General features: G+C 42.1%; 1 protein-coding gene across 1 annotated transcript; it reads right to left on the reverse strand.

Moving 5' to 3' along the window:
• Positions 1 to 869: 869 nt before the first annotated feature.
• ADSL (adenylosuccinate lyase) lies at positions 870 to 13335 on the reverse strand. The gene is made up of 12 exons (XM_010179757.1): positions 13135 to 13335; positions 11984 to 12028; positions 11160 to 11239; positions 8622 to 8793; positions 8275 to 8321; positions 7854 to 7944; positions 6964 to 7033; positions 6311 to 6458; positions 4246 to 4336; positions 3605 to 3694; positions 1312 to 1488; positions 870 to 1012 (listed from the first exon to the last, which is right to left on the reverse strand). The coding sequence occupies exons 1-12, from the start codon at positions 13318 to 13320 to the stop codon at positions 926 to 928; spliced, it is 1284 nt and encodes a 427-aa protein (XP_010178059.1). The 5' UTR covers positions 13321 to 13335; the 3' UTR covers positions 870 to 925.
• Positions 13336 to 17441: the final 4106 nt, after the last annotated feature.

Here is a 17441-nt window from a genome sequence, read left to right on the forward strand (position 1 = left end):
GGAGCGAGATTTTTATTCCACTCCTGCAGAAGAAATGGGCTGTAATGTAACAACACTGGAAGAAAAGGTAAGGGAATCATTCCGATTTAAGTCAAAAAGAGAAGAGTTTGGTCCAGGACTGAATGTCCAGTAAAGCACAGACATTACAAACAGAACATTCAAGGTCAGACATAAGACCAAAGCTCTTGAATTTCTCTGGCATCCAATGAATTCCAACATCTTTCTTTCTCTCCTTATCAGACAAAACTTGCAGTAGAGAATGACTTTCCATGTCAGAGTCCGCCTGCCATTCAGTATCAAGGACCTGGAAAAGTAAAGCTCAGTGGCTGATTCCTAATGCACACCTGTAAATAAGACTGTCAGAAGCTGCAGAGCTGCAGGTACAGTATTAAACCAGCAAAGGAGCACTGAAGTTTGATGAGCCAAGAAGTTCTGTGGGCTCCCCCATTCATTATTTGTAATTTTCTGGCCTATTTGCTCCCCAGATCACAGTACTCTGAAAGCCAGGACAGCCTTTTATTGTCTTTTGAGACACCTGTGGAGAAAGTTTAAGAGCAGATGAATGAGATGGAAAAGGAAGTGGGCTCACCCTTACTGCTGCTCTTCAACAAGTCATACGTGAATGTCGGGCAGCAGCTGGCATTGCTCTTTAAACAGCTGGCAGCGCTCTAGCAGGGGCCAAGGAGAAGTACTGGGATAGTTACCTTGTCACAATCAAGTGTCTCTCAGTAACTCAGCATACAACGGATGGAGGCTTGATTAAACAGCAGACAAAGAATGAAAAGCCCATCTAGAATGAAGGTGGCTGTAAGCTCTGGGGGTTAAATATACTGTAGAGAACCAAAATAACGTGACACAGTACACAGGCCTGGTTCAATAAGGCTTTTATTATCTTCCTGTACCCATACACCTTTGCAGAATATACCTAAAGTGCCAGCTCAATTTTCCCACCCATCTTGCTTTGGTATGGAACCAGCGCTGGTCGAACCTCCTCTTTCAGGAACTTTGCCACCTGTTCCAGAAAGATGGGAAAGAGAAAATTAGCACAAGAAAGGGTTCCCTTCTCCCCCACATTCAGACCTGCTTGTCTCACTGGGGGCTGTTTCACAGACCTACCCAGCAGTCTGATATGCCCAGCATCAAAAATGTGAAGCCGACAAGGAAGCCAAGGAAAATGAAAGAGGGAAATGTCTGCTTAAGTGTTTTGGGCAGAGGTGCCTAATACGTACACTGGCACACAAGAGGATGCCGGATTGACCACCACATTGCATTACAACCTGTAATGCCCATAACCTCTTTCGACTGCTTTACCTGCTGAGGAGCACGTCCAGTGAAGGAGGAAGGATCCAACAGGCTCTCGAGTTGTTTGTGGATAGGGCTGAAGTAAGGATCAGCACGGACACGGGCAATGAAGTCATTATCACCCCCTTCCTGTTTCACAACAGCAGCTGCTTGCTGGGAGAGAACACGAATCTTCTCGTGGCAATCCTGTAGGAGCAGGGGGAAGAGGAGGGAAGAAGAAAAAAATCATTGCATTGCTACTGACACCACACATTCATCCCGCTAACTTCAGTGGGAGGGAGAAACATCAAAGTGTACTGCACTGTACAGCACACAACTGAGACACAGCTTGGACTGCAGTGGCTTGCATACCACTGAATTAAGTAAACAAGGTTTTCTTCATCCTTCCACATCTGCCCATTGAGGCTAAATCAGTATAAATGACACATGTTCCCTGGTCAATTATACCACAAACTTACGACACTGGAATCCTTTACACTTCCTCAAACTCCCCAGATACTCTTTGGAGTCGCTGTAGGATTTTTTTTTCAGTTGTTCTGTTTGCTACTTGCATGATTTTTCCATAGACAGACTATAGTAGCTGTTCCCAAAATATCCTATGAACTGTAATAAAGGAATTCCTTATTCACCACTGGTCATCCCCTGTACGTAACATCTTGAGAGCATAACGATGTACAAGCTCTAAAGGTCTAGTAAAGGGAAAAGAACCTGTGTAACTTACTGAGCAGTGAGACTATGCAAACCACAGCTTAGATAAGGCCAGACTGAAGGGGAAAAGACTTCACAAACCCAAGGGCCTTAAGATGTTCTCTCCCAAACAGCCCTCATACGACACTGAGACTGTTAACAATTTTTCCAAAACACTTCCTAATCCCTTGATTTCCTGTGGAATCAATCAGTAAAAACAAGAGAACCCAACTGTAGTCAGGGATCACCTGCAAAATCAGATGCTGCCATGCTGACCCTAAAATAGAGTCATATTGTTGCATTTACATATAAGAATCTTCTCCTCACACGTATTATCCTTGATCTATCTCCAATCAGTAGGAAAATTATCTCCTGTTCCTTGTTTCCTCCATCCAAAGGCCAATCTGTTCCAGCACTGACCTGCCTCAGGTGAACAGAACTGTCCTCTATGTTCAGGGGAGGAAGCTGTTCAGTGGTGGGGAAAGGAAGTGAGTTTCTATGCTGAGGTGGGAAAGCACAGAAAATGTGCTGTTCTGGAGTTCCCAGCACAAAAAACCAGAACATACTCATGTGAATAAGAACAAATTTTATAAGTGTACTAAACATAAATGAAATTCACTCTTCAAGCCCATCAAAATAGAGAGGAGTGTTTAGGTAAGTATGGGATACTTCAGAAAGAGAACCAGCTGAAAAGATAATGAAACTTATCCACATGATGTGAGCCTTACTAAGTTCAGTAAGGAAGCTTACTGACTGATACAGTGACAAACATCAGGCACACACGGGGAAAAAATAAAGAAAAAATGATTTTTCCTGACTTAGCATCATGCGTGAGTTGCCAGAAGTGCTTCAGAGAACTAGAACCACGTATCCCACTCAAAGCTTTTAGCAAACCATTTTGCTATTACTATCTTGCAAGTTTAACTTCTGTCCCTGATGTAGAAATAATCACAGAAAGGAAAAATTACTATCTAAAGGTAAGTGAAAATAAGCTGTTTTATTAAGTTATAAATTTGATTATCAGTTTTAAACTGAATTGCAAAATTAAATGATAAGAAAAAAATCTAATTGTGTCTGGATTTACTGACTAAAAACATTTAATTTCAATTTGCCTGAACACACAAAACTGAACGAAGGACTATAATAAAAAGCACTATACTGAATTAGGGAAGAGTGACACATGAATGAATGGTTCAGAATGGTCTCGCTTTTTCGTTAACAGCACCGATTCATTCTTTTAATTTATAAGGTAGCCAACTGCTAACATGTTCCATTTAAAGAAGCCTGCCCTATGTTCCAAGTTCCTTCAAACATTTACAAAAGGAAAACGCCTACTCATATCTAATATAAAAATAGGTCTCCTTCTTCTCCAGCACAGCCAGTCAGATTAATGCAAACACACAGTGCTCCCAACAGTAAACAGGAATCTCCACAACTGCTCTCTCCTCAGAGAGCAGAGCCTGGCTTTGCAGCACCAGTGAAACATTAACAACTCTGTGGGAGTAGGTGGAGAACAAAGAAAGGTGAGATGGTCAGGACAAGAGCCCAGGTACTTTTGTTTCTCAGGAGTGAAATGCCAGGCAGTGAACAAAGGTATTTTTGACTGCGTTTGTACCTGACGATTGCCCCCTGCTTTCACCATCGCCATGATTATATTCTCTGTGGCCATGAATGGCAGCTCCTGCCGGATCCTCCTCTCAATCACCTTAGACAAAACAAGTAGAAAAAAGAAACAGCATTATAGCAATTCTGTAGACAACTGGGACTCCCAGTGAAGTTTTCCTCTCCCCTTGAGTCTCCAGGACTGCGTAATGATGCAAAGATAATTTCCTCTTTTTGAACTTAGCTATGGAATTCCAGGTATTGAAGCTGATAATACTTAGACTATATAGCTTGTAAGGGACATTACTTTGGAAAAGATGTACAATGAATTTTTTAACTTGTAGGTAAGGACTGTACGAGACCTGCCTTGACAATATCTTTTGGTGGTAAGTTCTACAGATCTGTCATGTAGTTCACGTAAAAATATCCTTTTTGAGACATTTCTAATTTACTACCTTTTGGCTTCAACAAGTACCCTTTCCTGTCTGTCCTGCAAACAGTGAGGATATGGTGAGAATGAAGAGCAAAATTCAGAAACCATTTGAATTAACAGACAAACACATAATCCTTTGGGTGGGAAGATTTTTATACACTTTGGCATAGCTACAGCATTATCAAGGATGCAACCCTGCACACATTATCTCCTGCTTTTACCTTTGGATATACCACAAGTCCCTCGGAGATATTCTGCAGTGTACTCAGAATGATGTCAGCTGTGAGGAAAGCCTCAGCCAGACACACGCGCCTATGAAACACACATACCCCGGGCCCCAGTTAGCAATAAAGGCCATGTTTCAGTCCAACTCAGATCCAGCTCTTTAGTGTTTGTAAATAATTCTGCAAATAGCCTAACTGTGGTCCTAAAGCTTGAACTGATCTTCTTATAGGTGGTTTCTGTTGCTTAAAGGTCACAACCAGGGAAGCAAAATAACATCTTATAGCAGTAGTTCTCAAGCTGGGGAGACAGCAGGGTTTTGGTTTGGTTTTTGGGTTTTTTTTTGGTCAGTAGAGAAAGGGAGAGACAGGAAGAGAAAGGGTAAAAGTGCACATAGAAAGCTCCAAGATAATTCATTGATCACACAGCTAGGAAAGAGGGCAGCTATTTACAGAGCTAGCAAACACATGAGACATCTTCCCCTGTGTTCTGTGTTGCCCTGTCTACTGATCCTACTCTCCAGGAGCAAGACATGCTGCCCTGTCGTGCTGTGTCCGGTGGGGAACTTTCAAAGTGATCCATGTGTTTGGTGGGGGCTTCCTCCAAGAGACAAGCTCCTGGTAAAAACGAATGACAAAAAGAGGGGAAAGGAGTCGTGGGAACTGAGCTGTATCAGGCAAAAGGCTGTGTCACAGTGCAGCAATTACAGCATCATCCATCTGTGACAGAAATGCCTGGCCCATTCTAAACTGTGATCTCTTGAAATATACCAGTACTTGAACCTTCTGCTACATTTAAGGTCCCCAGTTTTATCACACTGTCTTCAAAAGGACTTTGCTGTTTTGTAGGTCAATTGCATTTTCTCTGGCTTGCTCTTCTTTCAAAACACTATACCTTTAACTAGAAAAATCCAAAGCACAGAATACTTTAATTGGATTATGAAGTGGACAAATGACCCTTTCTATTAGACAAGTGACAATAAAATTTGAAACATTTCAGTACATCTCTCAACACTTGATAGCTATTGGGAAACAAACACATATCAACCAGTATCCATTTATTTCTTAAATGTACATTGTTTGCTGCTGCCTATGCAGCTCTTTTCCTAACAAGACTAGCAGGTATGGAGTAAAGTCCTTTAGGGAAAAGATCTTCTATGCTTTTGTGAGATTTTATGCAGACATTATGTTTGTGCAGACATTTTAAAAATAACATTCTCATGAACAATCTGAATGCTAGTCTATAGCCAAAACTGTTGCTGTTCATTGTTCCACAAGCCCCATATCTTAGAAATCTAAAGATTTCTAGGAGATAAAATTCAGCAACAGAAGACTACTTTGGAACTAAACCATTTCAAAGGTAAATATGAGCTTTATGCAAATTTAGTACTAACTGGAAGATGGAAGCATTGAATTTAATCGCTATAATTTACTTGGAAATAATTATAGGTAACTTTCACTCATCTCAAAATAGTCATAATAAAGAATTGGAAAACGAAGCTGAGGCTGCTGAGCAATACCTAAAAGACCTGCACAGGTTTTCATGAAACATTATTTTAAGAAAGTCTGTCTGTGCTCTTTCTTTAGGATCTGAATTACTGCTTGTAAAGAACAACACTTTACACAGAGATGAAAATAAGTTTCTTTAGGTTACTTGGAGGGCTAAGGAATTACAGATAAAATGTTGAATCATTCTTTAAGAAGTGAAGAGGAGCAGGGTGAAAAAGACCCATTCAAAACAGGGAGGAAAATGTGAGAAATGTAAGAACTGCTATAGTATGCTGTTGAAACAGGAAGACCACAAAAGCAATTTATTAATTAGCTCCATCCTCCCTCCCTCTCTCTGCTGGTTTACTTTTCAGATCTTGACATTTAAAAAAACCTACCAGTTTTCATCTGATCTTAGAAAGGAAACCAGTTTGTAGTCTCTACGTTAGGTTGAGACTGCTATTCATCAAGGTGGCAACTTGTGGTTTTAATTTAAAAATAGCATTTTCTAAATACATCAAAAGAGCTTCCTGCATGAGACCTTCTGAAACTGCTGCATCGCACCATCCAAACAAACCTGTTGGCGCTGTCATCCAGCGTTCGCTCAAACCACTGCACGGAGGCTGTCTGGAGGGGATCCAGCACCAGAGTCATCAGGTGCCGAGCCAGGCTGCAGCAGCGCTCTGAGCGCATTGGGTTCCTTTTGTAAGGCATAGCACTTGAACCTGTGAAGGGAGAAAGAGTGATGGAAACAGGACACAGCAGCAGTGCATTCAGGAAGAAGAGATGAAGGTCCTCCCCCAGATAAGAAAAATGTGTCGGGAATCATGTTTTTGACTGAAGCCTTGAAACGATGATGATTTTCTAAGGATAAAGAATAAAATAAAAGTGACAGCACCACACTTCCCCTTCAGATTAGAAACATCCAAATGTTTAATGAGAAATGGAAAACACTAAGTACTCCTCATGCCCAAATCTGTGTCTGCTCTCCCCCTAGACCCAGAAAGTGCAGAAATACAAATCTGATTTTAATTACTTCATCTCCAGAAACCTTTGGGTAAAGTGCATTTTTTTTTTTCTTTAAAAAGGACCCAAAATACTAACAATGTCAAACTTCAGTTAATTTAAAGCAACTTCTGTCAGTGACATTTCTAAGTTTTCCTAAAAGGCTGCACCAACATAAATGGAAAATTACATACACTGGTACAAGAAATGTCCCCCATTCCTTACCAATCTGGTCTTTCTCAAAAGGCTCCTCGATCTCCTTCAGGTTGGCCAAAAGACGAATGTCAGTACAAATCTAGAACAAAAACCAAGAAATGAACAAACCAACACACCAAACTAACCAAACCACACACCAATATATACTCCTGCTAGTGTTCTTGGAGAAGCGTTTGCATCTGTGTGCAAGAAGTAAATTTGGGACACAGTGAAAAATTTGGCAAAAAAATTGACACTGCAATCATACTCACCTGCCTAGAAATCCCAGTCAAGAAAGCATAAGGAAAAAAAGGTGTCCATTGTATTAGAATAGAACAGGGCAAATGTTTGCCGGGAATGGAAGAGATACGAGGAGGGAACAGTGAAAATGCATAACAAAATTACTCAGATAATGTGTGCTCACTGAACCAGCCAGCCTACAAAACTAAACCAGAAGAAAATACCATAGATCACTTTAGCCCAAGAGGAGGAGGAGAGAGGGAACAGAAATAAATCAATGAAAAGAAGCCACAAGGACAGAGAGAATAACACCATTATCAGAGAAGCAATTAACTAGGAGCAAATGGTGAAATTTAAAAACTCATACGCCACTAGGAAATACATTTACTCGAATCGGATCAATTTAGCATAGACTAAACTAATATCTGGTGTGGGATTTGTTAACCCATCTTAGAATCTGCTCAGTAAAGTTGCTTTATTTGCCACTGGTCTTAAGATCTTTGAGGTTTGATTTACTAGGCATGTACCCAGTGGTGAATTTACACAATCACAAAGAGAACAGCTGAATAAGGAATATCAATTAATATTTCTTGACAACTGCATTCTGCACACTGAGCACCTTCTCTTCAAGTTTTAAAATGTTTCCCCTTCTTCCCAGTGCACACAAATAGGGTGCTCACCTTGTGTATAGATGCCCCAAGACTGGCCAGCACAGACAGGACTTCAATATCCACCTTGCGACTGTAGGTCTGCCCTGTGACCATGTAAGACCTAGAAATAACCACAGAAGTTGAGTGCTCCAGACAGATACAACTGTACTGCAAGACACTGATCAAGGAGTGACACAGCTCTTAAAGTGGAAGGTTGTCATTCTGCGCTGACGAGAACAAGTTTGGATTCAGGCTGTCAATTTTGGGCAGCAGGCAGATGGGGAGAGAGAAAAGCAGAGGGAAAATGGACAGCCGTGCTTTGACAGGGAGACAAGTGGAAGTGGAAGCAGCACAGATGTCAGTTTGGCAGGGGAATCTGGGCCAGCATGGACAGTGGAAGTCACACTTTGTTAACATCAAATTTAGGTGACTAAGAATGCTTGTTACATACCGCTTAAATCCTGCCTTTGCAGTCACTAATCTGTCCAGCTCTTCAACCTCAGGGTGAAAAAAAAACCCAAACAGCTCAGAATGCAACAACTCAGGAAGGTCAGCAAGAGCAAAAAGGATCCTTTGCTTTTCTCAGTTTACTGCCAACAAGTGTTATACTTGCTGGGAAGCACCCCCTCCCCCAGATTCTGCTCACTTTCACACACAGTCTTGTCAGTGAGCCCCAGAGGGATCACAGTGCCCTTCTGAATTTGATGCCAGAATCTCCATGTTCCCTCAGACAGAACAGCATCCCAGGGGGGAGAATTGCAGAGACTGCATGTCTATCCCCTGGGCTGTCTGACTTACTTTACTATGGTCTCCTTCAAAGAGCTGCAAGAAGCTGGCTTGAGTGCCAGTGGTGCCTTTTACACCCCGAAAGCGCAGGTCATCTCGAGCTCGCTCTAGGTTCTGCAGGTCCATGCACAAGTCCTGAATCCACAAGCAGCAGCGTTTCCCCACAGTGGTGAGCTGTGCAGGTCTGAAAACAACCAATAACAAGAGTGCAACTCATTGACAATTTTCAAAATAACTTCAGGAAGATCTCACTTTGCTGCTGAGTCTACTGTTAAGACCTTCTTGCACGTTGGTCTCTCTGACTCCTTTGAGTAGAAATCAAAAAGACCTGGCTTGCACAGGAAGGTGTAACAGCTCATATATATCACCAGTCAATGGTACCTAAGATATGATCATTTTTTTAATGAATTAGATGTAATTACATTACAAGAGAACAGTAATTGTAGTTTCTGTATGTGTTAGGGGATTAAGAAACAAGTGAGAATGGGTATCTGAAGGTGTTTCACTACCACAGCTTTTGAGTCCCTTAAATAAAAGTGACTGGAGACCCCCGAGTCAGAATATCTAGAGCGGGTTTCACGGTGTTTTTCCAGAAATGTGTCAAAGGGAAAAGCCTTAGCCAGTGCAAGTAATGTGACCTCTCGGTCCAGCTACCTGGGCCCCCACTTCCCGCTCCTGAAGCCACTGCTGGCAGAGGGCGCCCTCTGGCGGCCTGCGCCGTGCCCGGGGCTCTGCCCACCCTGGAGGGAGAACCCAGGGGGCTGGGAGACACTGGGGGTGCATCTATCCCACACCCTAATTCTGCTCGCCCAGGGCACAGGGGGCATCCTGGCTAATGTACAGCTCACTGGTGTGAATTTCTCAGGACAGAAATGTCTGCGGACACGTTGTGATTTTACATTACTCCTCTAAGGGACTGTTCCTTTTTATTGATAAAAACGCATTCCTCAGCCTCTGGGCAAACATACAATAATTAACAATGCTGTTAGCTGTCATTTTTTGTAAGACCTCCACCTTGAAATAAGTATCTGCAAGCTTCAATCACACTGTCCCCCTGCAAGTGCTTTGAGGTTAAAATGGGGGCATTATGCAGAACCTAAAAGTTAAAATATTTCAAATTATCCACCTGAACTCCGAAGACAACCTCTGTACTATTTCAAAACAGCATATGCACATGAACAAGGTGTTTTTGATTAAGCTCAGTAACATAAAAGGAAGTGTGAAAGATGTGGAAGCAGGGATGGGCCATCCAGGAGGAATACAAAGAAACTGCCCAGCACTGCAGGGATGGGGTTAGGAAAGCCAAAGCCCAGTTTAATCTGCAGTTTAATCTGATGTGGGACGTGAAAGGTGACAAGAAAGGCCTCTGCAAGTACATAAGCGGCAAAAACAAGGCTAGGGAAAACAGACCTGTTCGTAATTGAGGCAGAGGCCCTGCTGACAAAGGACACAGAAAAGGAAAGGCCGAGGTATCAATGCCTTCCTCACCTTAGTTTTTACGACTTCGCCTTGCACACACTTTTTGAATACCCTTTTGTACTCTTTCCAAAAGCAAAGATAAAACTGAGCCAAAGAATACTCCTCTGAAAAGCTGTAGACTCAGGGGGACCTAGGACTAGAGCTGATTGCACTGACAGGGCACATACAGCAAGACAATCAGAGACCTGACCTGATGCTCCCACTCTCCTTTGGGAGAAATTTTAAAGTGTCAGACACAGAGTCTGACACGACCTGGGCTTCATTTCCCTGCCTTGGGTGTTCTGTATCACTGGGGTAGAAGTTTCAGGCTTATCTCAAGGTGTACAGTTTAACATCTCTGAAAGCAAACTATCTTTATGAAGCTGCAGATTAATCTACCCCAGCAGACCTATCCAGAACTCGCTGTCCTTTGACTCAATAGTCTGCCTAATATTATCCTATCCTAGCCTAGCCTAAAAGCAGTCAATGTCAGAAGTGTTGCACGAGTGCAAGCTTCCCAAGAGACAGAAACCAGTATCACCCTGTTAAACAGAAGAAATTCTTCCTTATTCTTCCCAGGGATCCATAAAGGGATGTATGAAACCTGAATCACCACGTATGGATCCTGAATCATCACGTTAGAAGAAAGCTTCAGCTATAGTGACAGAGTAGCTGCAGCAACAAGGAGTCAGTAACAAACCTTTCTAAGCTGCAGCTGAAACTAACTTAGTTGACAGAAAAACAAACACAAAGAAAATATGACTGGAAGACAGGCTTACTGGAACTCCCAGTCATGCTTTCTGAAACAGCCCAGAATATATACATCTCTGTTTGCCAGGAAGTTGCTCCTTATCAAGCTGTTTTAAAACAACTGCTGACAGCCAGTCAAAGCAACAGTTCAACTTCCTGAGACAAGTCTGGAGTTAGGCAGACACTCCTTTTCTGAACCACCACCGATGTCTTAATGAGGTCCAGCAGCACCAACTGCCACTGGTCAGAGATGGGCAAAAGAAAGATGAGAGAAAACAGTAGCAGGTCAGTTTAACCAAAGCACAGCTGACAAAACGAAAGCGAAGGCTGATGGCTACTTACTGGTAGTGAGTGAAGCCCAAAGTAGGCAGGTCGGCATACTTCTCAGCAAAGTCGGCCAGCCGGCTGATCACCCTTGCGAGCTGGTGGATGCAGGATGGACAGAAGAGAGGCAGAATAAGAGAAAAAAAACCCCACAGCTGAAGCCAGCATGCTTAAGCACACCACCATTGTGAGAAACAGCGAGGAAAACTGTGCAGTCCTTGAATACCCCCCTCTAATTGTAGAATATGGTGCGTTTCATTTTTCCAGGGCATGCACAGAATTTCTGCTTGCTGCAACTCAAGCAAGAGATGATAAGAACGGTTGGACTTCAGCTCAAACTAGTCTAGTCCTCGTGCCCAACCCAATCCTGCAGTTGGTTTATCTCTGGGTATTTTCTTTATTCCTGGAATTGGTCAGAAATAAAGCTGCTTGGGGTATAATTGACACATACATAGTCCAGGGCTAATTGGGTGCCAAGCAGCCCCACTACACTTGACTTCAGAAAAAGGAATTCTGTAGCTTCTTGAATGCTGACACATTCCTAGAAATACAGTATAAGAGGACGCCTAAGCTGACCCTGAAAGCAATACGGTTGTTTTCTGAAACTAGTACCTGTGGCACAGATAAACAAGGAATAGCTTGTAATTCTCATGATGAGCAAAGAAGCTTTAGGAAAAGACTTCAGAAAGGGAAGGAATACAACTGTCCACTTCCTTGAGAATCACTCAAGAGAGCTCCTCCTAGCTTCCGAGTAAGGATTAGGAAAATCCGAGTAAAACACAGACTATTCACAGGACATCAGTGCTGCCCACTTCTGAGACACCGCACGACTGCCTTCTCACCTTGGGTAGCAGCAGGTTAAACCCATCACGGAGGACAATCAGATCCTGAAAGAAGCAAAGAAAGGAAGTTTGGGCCATGGCTGAAGGACCAGACACAATGGCTTCTCTCAGAGAGAAATACGTTTTGTCTGCTCAAAAGTCTCTTTTTAAAATGAAAGCTCTGCTTTCCTTCTTGTATCAGAACTTGCAGTGAACTTGCTTATGACAAAAATGCGAGATCCATCATTGCTCCTTCTGTTTTATCCACAGTCAGTCACACTGGGCAGCAGAAGACCCATTTCCACTGACTGGGTATCAATTATTATTTTGAGACACTCCTGATGCCCGTGGAATGGCAGACTAAACCATTAATCCCAAGTGGACAATGCAGGCAATGTGGGCTAAAGGCAGCAGGAAAGTAAGTGGACTGAGCAGGCAGCAGTCGTCTTTACTCCTTCTCTTGAGACTGAGGTACAGCTTGGTGCCAAGTGTCAGGAGGAAAGGTGGTGCTACCTAAAAGCCAAAGAGGCTTGCAAAGGAGTAGGGTAAAAATAATCACGCAGCAGCTTCTTGTAACAAAAAACCCCAGATGTGAAGCTGCCATAACTTGGACACGGGACTGAAAAATAAGGCTTTAGCTTGCACTCAGTTTTAGAGAGGTTTATCACTGACAATTTACAGTGCTGTAGAATGGCGGTACTTCCTTTTTCACTTAACACAGCCATTTCTCTGAAAAGCTTTATTTGCCCCGAATTAATACAGTGGTTCCAAGCACCAGCTGAAAGCTTATGGACTTCGTATATCAGAAGTGGCCTTGTTTTGTAAGTCAGTGAACTCTTGTCCTGTTGGAATAACTGACAGTTCGTGTGTTTCTGCATGCATTTGAAACTCTCATCTCCTTGAATATTTAACATGCAAGCAGAGCTTAGGGAACAGTTAATTTCCAGACAGATCTTGCTTCATATCAAAAGAAAGAAGGCAAGAAGAGCTCACCTTCCTAGGATAGCTATGATAATGGGGAACTAACTTCAACAGTAAAAGTAATAAAACCATCTGGAAAAATCTATTCAATATTATTTGATAAAGAAAGGTTTATGAAGAGCTATCAGGTAAGCAACTGTAGCGTTGTTTTGCCCAGCTCTGCAGGCAGGAAACTGAAAATATGATATTACCGTATTATCTCCTACGTAACAGGAAGTTGCTCCAAGGTGAATGATGGCTGCAGCTTTTGGACAGCAGTGGGCAAAGGTGTGAACGTGGGCCATCACATCGTGACGCAGCTTCTTCTCTTCCTCTGCTGCCATCTTGAAGTCAATGTTGTCCAGATTTGCTTCCATCTCCTGTATCTGCTCATCCATGATGGGAAGTCCAAGTGACTGCAAGGGGAAAAGAACTTTCTATTTCTTTTCATCTTTAAGAGACAACCCAAATGGAGACAGAAGCTGTTTAGACAATTCACTCCCATCTAACATCGCAGAGAAGCAGGGCAATTTGGCATAATCAAGAGCTGTATCAGCAAATGCTTTCATTCTAGGCTTGTCCAAGCTTTTCCAATAAGACAGGACAGTGTTCATGCTTAATGTTCCCCTTGGGCTTCATACTTTCCTCAATCACGTAACACCCCTGTGACAACTACAAACATTAGACACGTGAGGAAAAGTAATATAAAAATAGTATAGTTTTAACTTCTTTTAATGAAATTTATCTGTTGGGTGGGTACAATCCAGCTACCATCTGACAAGATAGTTTGTGTCCGGAAGAATTCTTCGGACCACAACTAGACCTACACAACAGTAAACAGCAGGCTTAGAGCATGTGGAAAGATGCATGTATTTGTACCTTTCCAAAAGTCCTAAAATACTTCAGCTCAGTCTGAATCTGGAAGCTTGAGAAATCAGTTACTTGATCTGGAGGCAGGAGGTAAATGCTCCTACTTCATGCTCAAAAATATTTGCTAAACCTTTTCAGCAAGCTCACCTAAAACCAGAGTAAGCTATCAAACCACAGAATTATACACTGGTGTAACTCTTGCACAGCTCTATACTTGTGTAAATTAACTAAGGTGAGAAAAATGGCTTTTCCTGACACTGAGTTTAAAAGTCACACAGTGAACTTGGCATTAGTGCCTTTTCCAAATTAAAATGCTACTGTCTTGAGCAGTAGTAATGAGAAGTCACCAGCCAGGAAACTTCAAGGATACAAAGTATTTCAAAAGGTGGTTCTGTTCAGAATCAAACTAACTGAAAAGATGTTTTACAGATGTGGAATCTGTAACTAGAGAAGACAGCAGGTGAAGCAGATGTGTCTTCAAGGTCCTCATCAGATAATCAGTACCCATCCAACTTAAAATATGCTATTACAAGCATATACACGACCATGAATGTCCAAATAAATGAGGAAAAGCACTTAGGCCCGGACTGCTGTCTTTGAAGCGTACTGATACAGACCAAAACTGCCTGAAAGCACACAGGCAACTCAGTCTCATGCCAAGATTAAAATCTCACGCCTTGTTCATACTTTTTGCTGTTATTGACAGTACCTCAGGAGGAAAACAACTGGATGTCCTACAAACCTGGCTACCTAAGAAAAACTAAGTAAAAAAAACTACCTGAGGGAGATTACAGGTGTTTCTCCAAAGAAACTACAGGTCAGTGACACACTCTCTGGATTGTGCTTTTAAGGTGTCATTCCTCTGAGGATGCTCCAATACTCTGATGCGCCACTGTAACAGCTACAACAGTTCATTCATCCCTAGTCCTAAAAGGCAGAATCTCTCCTGCAACAGAACGAGAACACTGGGCTGCTCATCTAATAAAGAACATCCTATAAAGAAGATACGACAGAAAAATAATGAAATTTAGATTGGGCAAAAAAAAATAAATTGAGGGCAACTATAAGCTCTTATAAGAGAGAAAACATTTATATTCTACATGTGCAAAACATTTTATTAGTTGGTTTGATGCTGCAAGATGTCAAAACTACTTCTACTAGAAAGAAGAGCTCCATGAAATTTGTACTTGTTTTCAAATAACATATTGTGTAGGACAAGAGCTCCAGATTCAAAAAAAGAATGAGCTGTTAATAGAGATATCATAATACAAATGAATTTTTGTTTTAAAAAAATAATTGAGTTTTAGCATAGTTATGAACTCACGCACTTCAGCTTTTAACCCAAACTTTAACAACTGTCAGCTGGGAAAAGATTAGTTTAAGGAGTTTGCTCTTACTAATCACACATTTTGCTGAGTCTCCTCTTCCAAACTGCTGGTACTACCTGCTGTAAGGAATAAAATACAAACTCCGAAGACTTTATGTTTAATTCAGTTTCCAGAGAAGTAATTTTTCAGTTCTTATTTCACATATTCCAACTGGACTACTTGAAAATTTCTCCCATAAATAGGGTGAATACTGAAACCATTTACCTGGCCCTGTACTTTACCTAAAACTTTATCACTAAACTGCATGGCTCCTCTTTTACTGTCTCCCTGCAGCTTTCAGAAAAGCTATGGTTAGAGCTTCTTAATATTTCGATTTGCTACAAAACAGGAGTAATTATTGCACATAATTGATTAATCAAGTTTTAAAAAATGCACCTAAAAATAAATATTATGTATCTTCAATAAGGATGATGGGAGAAGCAACATGGCTTGAAAGTAAAGATAAATACCATAGTAAGTATTGCCCATAGTTCATCCATTAGTTTTTGCAATTTTTTAAAAATGTAACTAAAAAGAAGTATTATGTATCTTCAATAAGGAACCTGAGGAAACTCCTTACATCTATTGCCAAGTGATCACTGACGGAGCTAACAGGTGCTGAAAATAGCTGACTCTTCCTTTCTGAGTCTGGAGCTGGCATCAGAAGACAAACCCCTCTGGAATGAGGAGACTGATAAAAATAGCAGTCTCTCTCTTCCCACTACAAAAAGGATGATCAAGACGTTGCAAGCTCTGTCGCTGGCTTCTGGGAACAAAACTCTATGGGAGGGAAAGAGGGGAACCCCAAGTTCAGGGCTTGGGAGTGGAACCCTAGAAATCTCACACTGTTGTTTTCCACAGCTTACTTTCTCCTATTGGGCAAGTCATGCAAAGTATTTTGTTCTTGAGCAGAAGAGAAAGTGATGATTACCTGCTGGAATGGGTATGACAGTGTTTAAATTACCACGCTTTGAACACGCAAAGCTCCTTAAGCACACATTCTTGGTAGTGACACTTCCTCCGCTAGATGAGATTTGCAGTCTGCTCACTCCAGCATCTCAACTGTGGCAACACCTAGCACACGGGATTTCAGAAGACGACTCCTGCTTAACACAGCTGTATAATTACATCTTCAGCTTCTAAAACATCACGTTTGGTGCAGCATGCTATTGATGAGGCTGCTGTAGTGGTATGATCCTTGAACGGAGAAGGAACACATTACTGACACTGTGCACTGCTAGCTCATTCTCCAGCACGGTGATTCTCTGCCCTTACACTGACAGTAACAGCCAGACCTGCTGCTTGGATGGCTTCCTGACAACCCCAGTACTTTGAAAAAGAAAACTGAAGGACTCTATAAAACAAATGGGCAAGCATTGAGTCTGAAAGCTAAAGCCATCCTGTCAGAAGGCAGGGTGGTTTTGTGAAGTTTTTTTCTTTGTTTTTCTGGAACATACTACAGTTTTTCCACCATCAAAAATTTGATGGAAATCTTCCTCTCAGTCATAAGGAATCAAATCAGTGCATCTTAAAAAGTGACAGTGTCTCAACTGAGATGTAACGATGGGCTGTACACAAAGCCCTAAATTGGGACCAAAGTCAAAGAAAGAAAGTTGAGCTTAAACTACATTTTAAAAACATTCACTCTATAGACTCTATGAACACAACAGCTTGCAATTGGACTACACTTTCATTCTCTGCTTCCTAATAACTGAACTGATACCAATCTTTTGTACTAGCAGGTGGTGGTTTTTTTTCGTGGCACTCTGTCAGAAGCATCATAAGCATCTCTGGACTAACTGTTCTGCTCACTTTGGCCAAAAGTAAACTTATCTCAGAAATAAGGGTTATCTAAAAACAACTGGCTGCAAATACGTGAGGTGGTCCAGCTGGCAGCGACTGACAGCGATCTGATTGAATGAGAGAGCAGGTCTCATCAGTCGCACCTCCTGAAAAGTAAACAGTCAACCCCTAGAGAAGGACACTGATGTTTGCTCAAAAGGCAATCTCCCCCCAGAAAAACCTGCTTAGCGAAGCTTTTACAAAACTGATTTCACAAAGGAAGCAAAAGTGCCAAGGGGAGAGCATGCGATAAGAAGCGGTGATTTGCTGAGGGATGACAGGGACGCGGAGACTGCGTACAAAGGGTTGTGCAAAACTGGGCTTACACACCCCCCCATTCCGCCCTTTCGCCCCCGAAACACGCGAAGGGGCGCCTGAAGGTCGCTCTGGTCAAGTCTGCTCCCGCTGCCCCCGGGCAGACCCAGGCCGCCGCTCGCTCC

The sequence above is a fragment of the Mesitornis unicolor genome, unplaced genomic scaffold (genome assembly GCF_000695765.1).
Source record: "Mesitornis unicolor isolate BGI_N332 unplaced genomic scaffold, ASM69576v1 scaffold44372, whole genome shotgun sequence".
Lineage (NCBI taxonomy): Eukaryota > Metazoa > Chordata > Aves > Mesitornithiformes > Mesitornithidae > Mesitornis > Mesitornis unicolor.

What these genes read in the sequence shown, in the direction of transcription:
- ADSL (XM_010179757.1), bottom strand. Translation starts at nt 13,320, where the DNA reads ATGGATGAGCAGATACAGGAGATGGAAGCAAATCTGGACAACATTGAC. An exon ending in GCAAAGGCAGGATTTAAGCG is followed by an intron (nt 7,945 to 8,274) that starts GTATGTAACAAG and finishes GGTTATTTCTAG; the next exon opens with GTCTTACATGGTCACAGGGC. An exon ending in TTTTGAGAAAGACCAGATTG is followed by an intron (nt 6,459 to 6,963) that starts GTAAGGAATGGG and finishes CTCCCTTCACAG; the next exon opens with GTTCAAGTGCTATGCCTTAC.